The sequence below is a fragment of the Leopardus geoffroyi genome, chromosome X, assembly GCF_018350155.1.
Source record: "Leopardus geoffroyi isolate Oge1 chromosome X, O.geoffroyi_Oge1_pat1.0, whole genome shotgun sequence".
NCBI lineage: Eukaryota > Metazoa > Chordata > Mammalia > Carnivora > Felidae > Leopardus > Leopardus geoffroyi.
In genome coordinates, this window is record NC_059343.1 from 25,915,362 (window position 1) to 25,926,389 (window position 11,028).

The 11,028-nt window shown below is 48.5% G+C and overlaps 1 protein-coding gene across 1 annotated transcript; it reads right to left on the reverse strand.

Annotated features, from left to right (window-relative positions):
- Positions 1-5,054: 5,054 nt before the first annotated feature.
- NR0B1 (nuclear receptor subfamily 0 group B member 1) lies at positions 5,055-10,771 on the reverse strand. Its single transcript, XM_045471620.1, has 2 exons — positions 9,589-10,771; positions 5,055-6,370 (listed from the first exon to the last, which is right to left on the reverse strand). The coding sequence occupies exons 1-2, from the start codon at positions 10,757-10,759 to the stop codon at positions 6,126-6,128; spliced, it is 1,416 nt and encodes a 471-aa protein (XP_045327576.1). The 5' UTR covers positions 10,760-10,771; the 3' UTR covers positions 5,055-6,125.
- Positions 10,772-11,028: the final 257 nt, after the last annotated feature.

The window sequence follows — 11,028 nt, forward strand, 5'->3', positions numbered from 1 at the left end:
ACACTCTCAAAGCTTGCAAGAGCAAAAAAACAAAACAAAACAAAACAAAACAAAACAACATACACACACACACAACTGAAAAAACAACAAAAAAGAGTGTTTCCCTTCCAGAGGGGGGAAGAGAGAGAGCACAGGCATGCTGCCACAGGTGTATCTTCGACCCTGTCCCATAGAGCTGCCCGGCGGGGTGGAAAGACTTAGCAGAAGGAGCTGGAGAGACAGCGAGCTCTCTAGGGACTGAAGAAGATGCAGAGAGATCAGGGTTGAGGGAAACATGAAGAAAGTTCTCCAAATAATCTCTGCAAACGCCCACGAGGAGAGTCAACGTGAAACATCTGCTGTGGCCGGAGAAAACTGTAAGATTTGCATCAGCCAGGTGAGAACTCTTCTGTATTGTTCTTCTTCTTCCTCCTTGATTCCTTCCAACGCTGTGATCCCGTGCAAATATGGACGTACAACTAGAGCTACAAAGTGGGGGCGGAGATTAGAAGCCCCTGCTGTCCGCTGCAGGCAGGAAACTTGGAAAAGTCTGAGTCTGGGAAAAAAATGAGCCATCAAACCTCACTGGTTCTGAATCACTAGTCGGTGGACTTTCCCTCTCTTGAAGGAGCCAATGGATGGAAATTGGGCTTTCTGTGAACTTCAAGGGGACAAAAATAGTTATTTTTGTTAACCTCTCACGGAAATGTAGCCTCTCCTTTAATTATGGATGCATGTAACACAACACAGAAGTATTAGCAGTGCCTGTGGAGAAAAGAATTACCACAGCAAACCCAGGAGCATTATCCTTCGAAAGACCCGCTGGCAAGGCTGGCTCGTGGCTAAATCTAGGGACTCTTGGGGCGCCTGGGTGGCTCAGTCGGTTAAGCGGCCGACTTCGGCTCAGGTCATGATCTCGCGGTCCGTGAGTTTGAGCCCCGCGTCGGGCTCTGTGCTGACAGCTCAGAGCCTGGAGCCTGCTTCGGATTCTGGGTCTCCCTCTCTCTGACCCTCCCCTGTTCATGCTCTGTCTCTCTCTGTCTCAAAAACAAATAAACATTAAAAAAAAATTTTAAACCTAGGGACTCTGATTTCGGGAGTATTCCCACCCTTGGCTCAGTGATCAGGGTGGTTCCCTGAACCTGGATTGTTTGTGCAGTGTGGCCTCTGCCGAGCACCAGCTTTGCTGCTCAGAGTCTGGAGTTCTTACATGAGCGGTGGATGGTGCTTTTGTGAGCAGCCCTAGTATAAGCCCGAGACGCTGAGTCTCTGATGGGCTCCCCGGGGAAGAAACAGTGCACACACGTTGCTAGTTTTTGTTTGGGGGAAGGGGGGGTCGAGGGAGAAGAGTGCATCCTGGATGACCCCTCAGGGGAGGAAGGAAGGCTGCAGAGGATTCCTTCAGATTCCACCTGTGTCTTTTTCCTTTCTGTTCTGACTGGCTATCTTCTCTGCCTCACTATAAATTAGCTGTGATCACAGCTATATGCAAGTGCCCTGAGACCGTCTAGCGAAATATTTGCATGTGGGGTGGTCGCGGGGACCTCCAACACAATGGTGGAGTTGGCTGACTTACATAACCCACTGACATACAGCCACAACCTCGTTCTGGGGAAAGAAAGAGGTGGGGTGGGGGCAGGTCATGACAAAACCCTCGTAGGCGAGTGGCTGTGGCGTTCCCATGGTATGCGGCATGTTTGTGATCAGAGGTCCAAGTTAACCTATGCAATGTGAAAAGAATCCATTCCTAGCAGAGTTGGCTCACTCACTGGACCCTCCAGCTACCGTAAGGGAACAACAGCCACAGCTCAGGTGATGATTTGTTTGTCTCTCTCCTCCCTCTGGGCAGGGCGAGAAAGGGCCAAACATAAAAATTAATTTGTGCCTGCTCTGTCCTCTAAGTGGGAGGAAAAAAGGCCAGAGCAGGGCTTTAGATAAAGCAGAGGAAAAAGCATGAGAAAAAAAACACCCCAGCCATTTTTTTTTTTTTCAGCCTAGCTGCTACTGCAGCGGTCCCCGCCCATAGTCCTGCTGGATTCTCCTGGCAGCCGCGATGTGAACCCTGTAAATGGTGAATTTAATGTCAGGGGTTTGCATAAACTTGTAATTCTTTTTTTTTTTTAAAGGAAATTTAAATCACAGTTTTGCATTTTGTGGCTCTTGTGTCTGGATAGATGATTAAAAAAATAATGTAGAACGTTATGCTTTCAATTTCATAAATGCTAGAGGGGTCATCTCAACCAGGGATAGCTGCGAAAACTAAGTGTAAATGGGCCACAGCTCCCTTGCTTTTTGTCACAGGTGGGCGGTTTGAAATTTGAACTCATAATATTGGAAACAAGTCTCCATAACTGATGATTTTTGCTATGGTTTTGGCTATTGGAGTCTCAGGAAAAAAGGAGCCAATGTCCAGATGAAGATACACTTTGGGAATTTTATACAGCATTTTTTAATTTTGCTAATGAGTTCTTGTAAAATCCGATTTCTGACCCTTGGGAGCTGATGGTTTTCTGGCCCCTGGTGGGCAGAGTTGTGCATGGGGCAATTTGGATCCTAAGACCGACAAGGTGAAAAGTGCGTGGGAAAGCCTCGCCCATCACTTGGACTTAGAACACAAGTGCCTGGCCCTACAGTGTCTCAGCTTCGCCACTGTGGAGGAAAAGCTGCTGGCATGTTTGATTTATTGACTTTCCAGATCCTATTTTTCTGGACCTGACTCCCAAATTGAAACCGGATACTGCCTGCCCTGGGCTGTTTCGCCCAGCACTGAGCTGTGCTCAACTGAAAGCAGATATAGGCTCAGGGATCAGAAGTCAGACTCTGGGACTGTTGGAAATTTAGGACACCCCTCTATTGGGTCGTAGTTATGAAAATGTAAATGGATGGTGGTGAGACCAGCTGGGTCACTTGGGGATGCCTAAGGAAAGGGCTTGTTCTCCAATGAGACCGTATATAATGAAGCTTCAGAAGGGCTCTGTGTTTCCGATGAGGACAGTGACTGCATTCCTAACCTGTGATTCCTCTTGAAAGCTGCCAGCTGGGGGCGGGTGTGTGTGTGTGTGTGTGTGTGACCCTCCACCCACCTCTGACAGATCTGACTCTGGAACCCCTTGGGGGCAGGATGTGTCACTGCTGTTGACCATGTTCTGCTTTCCAGATTAGTTGCATTTTGCAACAATGACTTGATAGTCTGACTCAACCCCTCACCTTTCTCCTGCTGCACCCACCTTAGGCGGTTGGATCAGTCAGTGCAGCTGTCTCCAGAAAAGGGATGGATCTTTTCTAGGCTGCTCACCAGATAAATGACCAGGACGAGAGGTCTGGGGACAGGAGAGGTGATGTGAACCCATTTTTTAAAAATACTGAAAAATCAGGATTTCATCCTGACCATTTCTTTACCCTGGCCAGTTCTTGAATATGATGTGTCTTTCCGGTTAAGTCGAATAGAAATGTTATCCCGTGCAAATGCTCGTGTCCCTCTTGCATACAACCCTTCCAAACGAAATGTCTGGGCAAAAAAAGAAATGATTAGGAGAGACTGTAAAGTTAGGGTCAGCGAGTGGGGCACACTGATGTTCAAACAACCACGAAACCTTGGTATACGGGGAGGCATGGCAGTGGAGGCAGACCATAAATGATCTTTTTTTTATTCCAGAACTGCTCCCGGAAGCTCTCCCCTCTTCCTGGAGGAAAACCATGGCGCCTGTGCCAGCGACCGACCGTGAGTGCTTCAGATTCCAGAGGACCGGCAGAGCACTCCCACATGCCCTCTACACTCAGCAGGCGACAGACTAGTGTTGCTGATGGAACTCTTCAGAGCTGGTCACATCGGGCACTTCCTCTGAAAGGCACACCTGAGAACCCCCGGGGTGAGAGGCAGCACGGGGAGGGGGTGGGGAGCCACTTTGGGAGCCCCCCCAGTAGCGTGTACCGCATGACCAGTGCACATCCTGTGTGGGGTGCCCGAACTTTGTAAGCTCTTTGCTTCCAGGGACACATGTACCCTGGGGGATTGTACCTCTCAGATGGATGTGTGCCCTATCGGGACACTGCCTCAGCCTTGGAGGGCTTGGGGAGAGCTTCATCTTACCTACCAGGCCTTGCTGGGCCAGAATCGACTCCTCAGGCCAGGTTTTTTTTTTAAAGGGGTTCATACAGGAAGTTATGAAGGAAGCCACCTGGGTTTCTAAGAGCTTTGTGGCTCATGGTCTGTGTTTTAACTGGCGAAGTCCAGAACCTCCAGAGGGCATATGGGCGACCGCTACTGGAGGCTGGCCTCAACCTGTTGTGTGGAGTCCTACTGATGATAATTGTGTAAAGACACCTTGGCCGTGGGCCAAGGGAGTGGGTTATGCAGATGAGTTAAACATAGCAAGAGTGAGACTGTCCTCAGCCTCCTTGCAAGGCTGACCCTTGGCCGACATGGGGGAACTTCAGTCTGGGAGCGTTCCTTGCCCTTCTGTCAAGCCTGAGAGCGACTCACCGGGCCTAGAATGTGCCAACAGTGGGGGTTATACTGAGCATTTGCTTGCTTTCTGTGGGTTTGGAATTTTGGTACGCGCTAGGTAAAAGATATCTATGTGAGTGGCCCCCAATAAAAAGCCTACACTCTGAGTCTCAAAGAGCTTCCCTGGGCAGAAATATCACATACATGTTCCATTTTCACTGCCAGGGAAGAGTGTGCTCTGTGTGACCCATCATGGGAAGTGAAAAGCAAGAGGAAACTTGCATACGGACACATGGTTTCCTCTGTACTCTGCCTGTGCCTCTTCCCCTTGTGAGCCGGCTGTATACCCCGCCCACATCACCATGTTAAGCCTTGGCCCTGAACACAACTGTATGCAGTGTCCCATGAGAACTTCTAGCACACCTTAATGGGCTGGTGATCTTGGGGTCCCCCAATGCAGTCACCAGCGGAAGGGTCATATTTTCTTATCATATTGTAGATGCTGTGAATTATCTTGAAATTTCAATGATATTGGCCCATTCTTTGAAATGAAGGTAGATATTAGACCTGCCACCAGTTTGTTATTTAATGTGTTGATAAAGAAGCATATACATTATACATTTTAAAATACTTTTAAAATTTAACATTTTTATTATATTTTGACACGATTCATTTCCTTTGCAATCCTAAGTATTTTATTTGCTGCGATATTCTCAGAGCCTGATTCTGAGATGTCCAGGCATTCGCCAGACCACTAAAGGGGTCTGCACTAAAGTTTAAGGCTTCTTGCAACGGGTCAGTAGCCTGGGCTAAATGCATTTATCACTAATGGGCAATTTCTTACCTATGAGCGGATAAACATTTAATGCCTTAAGTTTTATCCACGGATAAGGAAGAATTAGTTCTACAGATTACATTCATAGGGGCAGCAAGAGTCAACAATCAAGTCCCTTAATAATTTTATGCCATGCTTGTTCAAGGTGACAGTTACATATGTAATGTATCTTAAAGCTGAGATACCATTTGGGGTTTATAACCATGTTGAGCTTTCTAGAACTGTAGCTCCTCTGTATAGAATACAAGTTTCTTGTTGAACTTTATTGCATAAAGTCTTAAACTAAAATTCTGAAAAGCTCTGACTTCACTTTCAGGTGTCTCTGTGCTCACAGATTGCCACTTAACTCCAGTTGGTGCAAGGAGAGTCTTCACATTAAATGTTATGGTGCCACCTCCAAAGGTAACTTTATTTTTGTTTTTGTGGGCTAGGTTTTTGATATTTTTTGAAGCCTTGCTTAAGCTCTGGGTTTTTTTGTTTTTTTGGTTTTTTTTTTTTTTTTGCAATCAAGTTAATGGTTAACACCTTAACATTTATTATAACTTACTATTACAGATTTGATTTTAGTAGGTTCACTGGAGAGAGTCACTAAAAGTGTGAAAAGAGGTTATGACAGTAACATCCTGCTCTCTTCTCAAAGATGGACAGAGATGTGTTACCTGCTGGTAAACGTTTTTCTTCATGATGAAACAGTATGGATCAGAGGATTTTCTAAGGGTCTAGAACTCAAGTTTTTCTTTAATCGAATACAAAAATATGCATAGAAAAATAAGTCTATTTTACATTATTTTTTTTTACACTGTTCTGCCTCCGGTTCCTTATCTTTCTCTCATTGGCAACTGCACCCGTGTGGCCCCCACACTTTCATAACTTCCCACAGAGCATTTCCAGCATCATATCATCCATGCTGACTGAACCGATGACAGGCCTGAAAAACAGTTCCGCAAGGACATTGGCATTGACGTATCTCAGTAGGAAGAGGGCGCTATTCAGTTGGGCGAATCTGATGTGGTGCCCCCTGTGCGTCATCCTGATGTGGTCGCTGAGTATCTGCTGAGTTCCCCACTGAAGTCCCTGGATGTACGTGACGCACTGCAGGCCTGGCAGGCCTGGAGGAGAAAAAGGGAGAACAGTCTCTTTATTGGAAATAGCTCACTCAGCATCCTTGGCTCGCTTTTTAAATATACCCATTTCTGCCCCTTCCCACATTAAACAAGAGTTCAAGCTTCCTACTGCAAAGGGCTTTCTAGAACAAGGATAAAATGCCAAACCAGTTCTAAGTTTTCAGAAGCAATGCTTCCAAGAATGAACTATCACATAGTTATTTAATAGTTACTGTGTTTGCAGCCTCACATTTGAAAACTGCTAGGCCGGAGCCAACAGATACACATTTATTCAATATGACAGTAGAATATCACTTAATGAATCAAGGCTCCAATTTACTGTGCAAATAGGAAGACATTAAAATTGTTTCCAGAAGTGAGCACTCTACATTTTACCTATGGGAAACAGGCCATTGGAGAATGACTACAGGTTTTGCCAGATGACAAATATTTTAGCATCCTCCCTTGAATTTCCCACCAATACAGTGATTAGCCAGCTGCTGGTGGTAAACCTCACAGCCACAAACAGTGACTCTTGAGTTGCACCCTAACTGTTTGCCTACAGGCTGATTCTAATCTCCAGGCCTTTAGTAATTTAAGAGATAACACTGGCCATTTAGCTCATTGTACTGTGATTTCCGTATTGGGGAAGGTTTAAAAAATCTGATTCTAATGATTAACGCAAAATCATTTTTAAAATAATACTAAAGAGGTCTACTGAAGTCAGAGGTCTTTAAAAGGTTAAAAAGTAAACATGCAAACATCATGGATCACCATATGGCTCAAAAGTAACTTTACTGACAGGGAATGCTTGACCTCCTTGCAGTATAGTGTGAAAACCCCAGTAAAACTGAATGAAATACAATGCAGGAAAGGTAAAGTGCCTGGAAGTTTTATCAAGAAGGTGGTAAGAGGAGGCTGCTTTAAAAGTTCTTTGAGGCTGCATGACAGTTCTATTACTGTCAAGTTCCTTAAGTTGTATTTAAATACTTGCGAATTTATTGTACTGTTTAAAAGTTCTCAGTGATGAAGACAATCAATTTTCCTTCCCTTTCCTACAAAATCCAGCAGTTAACTATTTCAATAACACCCTGGTAACCAACAGACTAGCAGGACCAGCCAGCATTCTTTGAAAAATTACTACTAATAATAGGCAAGTCATTCCTATTATAGGCAAATGTATCTGATATATTGAGAATTAAATAAAGCCACATCTGTACTCCATCTATACTGGCCACACACATTAACATCCCCTAGTACCTACACTCATTAGCCAGGCTTGAGACCCCGTATTATTGTTTGAATTCCACTGGTGTAGGCAAGAAGAGGCTTGCCTGAACCACCACCAGCAAGGTGAAGCTCCTCTAGGTCCAGATTCACGGCTCCTTAAAACCTCATTTTGTAAATTCCCTGTCACTTTCCTCTGCTTTCAGAACTCACTGGCCTTTTACACTGCCCCCTCCCAAAAGACATGCCTATAAAGTAAATTCAGAAAAGAGAAAATGCAGACAAATGGACTCCACAATTAAAAAAAAAGTTTAAACACAAAGATCAGGACACACAAAAGGTTAAACATCAAAGAAAGGCCACACGCTTATTAGCAGGTGCATTTGTTTGAAACACACTCAACTGATTAAATTCAGTGAGAGGATTCAGAAAAGCAGAGAGAGAATGAGAGAGATGGGGTGTGTGTGTGTGTGTGTGACCAAAGTATACAAAACAGGGTGGAGGGCAAGAGGGGAACTCGTGGAATACAAACTTCTGGAAGCTGAGCCCCTGCCTTTCTTTATTCCAACATAACAAGGCATGTGGTTGATGTTTAACAACACTGACTGAAGGAGTGAGAAAACACTATTTCACAAATGATCTTAGGAACCACCTTGGGCACTTACTACAAATGCAGATTCACAGGCCCTGGACCACAGCTACCAAGTCAGAACCTCTAGGCAAGAGCCTGGTAAGACTTTGAACTAGCCTCTCCCCACACTCCGTGGCATTCCTTATCCACAGCCAAGTTTGGAAAAGAATGATAGCAGCAAAAGGTGATGTACTATGATGGCTGGGATGAGCAGAGATCTCTAGGTACAGAAATGTGACTTCTGAATGAAATATTATCCTATTAAATACTGCTCTATACCCTTTCAAAAAACTACTGGGCAGGAGGCAAGGACATAACCACAGACTCTTGCTGTTAGGAAAAAAAGGTGTTAAGGGAACACTATAAAAACTATCACAACTCAAGTTGCCTGGAAACTTTGTCCCCGCTTGTGACCTTTCTGGAGGGACTCTGGTCAAACACAATTCTCGTAGTATGACATACTCAAGAAAAGGTGCTGGGCGGTCCAGGGAGATATTCTCTCATGATTCGGTTGCACCGTGTGGGGCAGAGGGTCCAGCACGTAACAGCCTGAAAGTGTTGCAGCAGACATCCTGTGGGGCCCAGGAGACCCACGCTCCATGACTCACTGGGCTCCACCACTCACTGGCGGTTATTGTGGGACTAGGCTACCTAACCTGCAAATGGGGTGGAGTAAGGATGAACGGTAGAGGGGCTTAAGAGGTGCCTAAGGTCTCTGCAAGCTCTAAGAGACAGGGCCCCTGCTGGTGTTTTTTCCCTGCCCCCTTGGTGCCCTGATAAAGACACTCGGAGGATGAGATAGTCCAGCTGTTTAGGACCGTAAAAATGATCATTCAGGGGCAGAACCATGAAACACTAAGTCCAGTGTCCCGAATGGCTGTGCCCTCGGGGGATGGTATAGGACTCCTTAAGTAATGTTTACTTTCTTGCCAGCCTGCGTACATTTCTTCGAACAAAAAGTTCTAGTAAATTTCAGAACTGGGTTTCAGGAAGACATGTTGCAGAATTTGCGGTGAACGCGAACTTTTTTTTTTTTTTAAGCTATACTACTGGATTTAAAAAACTAGAGCGTAAGGACAGCCCTGTCTCTTGCAGGCACAAATTCTTCCTTAGTAACAGAAAGGGGTAGAGAGAAAATAAACCTCATCAAACAACCTCCCTGCTCTCTGCTGAGTGTCTGGCAGCAGCCCACCCTCTAGGAGTGCTTTCTGGAGCTCCCCCAACTCTGCGGAGTCACTCGCGATTCTTCGCTGGTGCCTCGACACTCCCCTGACCACAGAAAACTCTTCAGTGCCTGCGCCCCGGGTACGCACTGCCCAGCGCTTTCCTGAACAGAGAAAAGCCTGCGCCGAGGCTGCGCCCTTACCTGGGTTAAAGAGCACGGTCCCCTTGAGGTACGCGTACTCCTTGGTACTGATGTCCAGGCTCCAGCACTTGGCAAGGAAGCATTTAATGACTTGGACTTCAGCGGCAGACGGCAAATGCCCGGCCTCCAGCGGCCGTACCAAGTGTGGCGGCAGCGAGGACAGAGGCGGCGGTTCGTCGCCCGCGGTCTCCCGCCGCCTGGTGGTGAGGATCCTCTGCAGCAGGCTGGGCTCCGTGATCTCCACCGTCTCGAAGTTCAAGCGGTCCTGAGCCAGCTCGAGCATGAGCAGCGGCGCCCAGCAGTTGCGCACCAGCACCAGTTGCTGGTCCAGAGGGAGCACCTGGAAGCAGGGTAAGTACTTGACAAAGCGCATCGTCTTCAACAGGCCGGCCGAGGCAGCTTCGCAGACCACCTGTGGACTCTTGAGGGCCACCCGCCGCTGTGCGCCACACTGGGGGTCCCAGAAAGGGGCCGCAAGCTGCGTCTCGGGAGCGGCGTGCGCCAGCTTTGCGCTCAGGGGCAAGTGGTGGAGGATGCCGTCCTGCTGCGGGTGGTCGTCCCCGCAAAAGCTGCAGCGGTACAGGAGCGCCCCTGCCCGCCCACCCGGCAGCGCATTTCTGCCCCCCAGGCTCTGGGCGCCGTAGGAGCGGTCCCACCACGCGCCCCTAAGCCGCGCTTCGGGCGCTTCCGGCGCCACGTGCGTCTGCTTTGCACTCGTGAGCAAGCTGTAGAGGATGCTGCCCTGCCGCGGGTGGTCTTCACCGCAAAAGCAGCAGCGGTACAGGAGCGCCATGGCCCGCCTCTCCGGCAGCTCCTGTCTGCCCACCGGGGGCTCCGAGCCGCACGAGCAGCCCCAGCACGCGCCCTCCGGCCGCTCCTTGGGCGCCTCCGCAGCCGCTTGCGCCTCCTTTGCGCTTGTGAGCATGCAGTAGAGGATGCTGCCTTGCCGCGGGTGGTCTTCCCCGCAAAAGCAGCAGCGGTACATGAGCGCCCCTGTCCGCCCCCGCGGCAGCTCCGCTCTGCCCACCAGGGGCTCCGAGCCGCACGAGCAGCCCCAGCACGCGCCCCCCAGCCGCGCCTCGGGCGCCTCCGCAGCCGCGTGCGCTTGCTTCGCGCTCATGAGCATGTTGTAGAGGATGCTGTCCTGCCACTGGTGGTCCTCGCCCGCCATGGCCCGTGGTGCCCGGAACCCGGGTCTGTCCGGTGACGGCCGCCTGGGATCTATTTATGTCAAGCGCGCACGCACGCGCATCGGCCGTCTCCGCCAGGGCGAGGGCGCGGAGGGGGGCGCGGCGCTGTGCTCTGGTGTGTTCGCCCTTGACCTCAGCGGTTCCGAAGGGGCAGATGCTCCTTAAAAGCTGGGAATAGAGGGGGAACGGAGGCAGGGGAGCTCCTGAACCCTTCTTTCGTCTCATTACACCGTTCCCTGCCTCTGGAAGA

Coding starts and splice junctions, on each gene's coding strand:
- NR0B1 (XM_045471620.1), bottom strand. CDS start 10,759: ATGGCGGGCGAGGACCACCAGTGGCAGGACAGCATCCTCTACAACATG. Junction 6,371..9,588: donor GACCGTGCTCTTTAACCCAG/GTAAGGGCGCAG, acceptor TTTCTCCTCCAG/GCCTGCCAGGCCTGCAGTGC.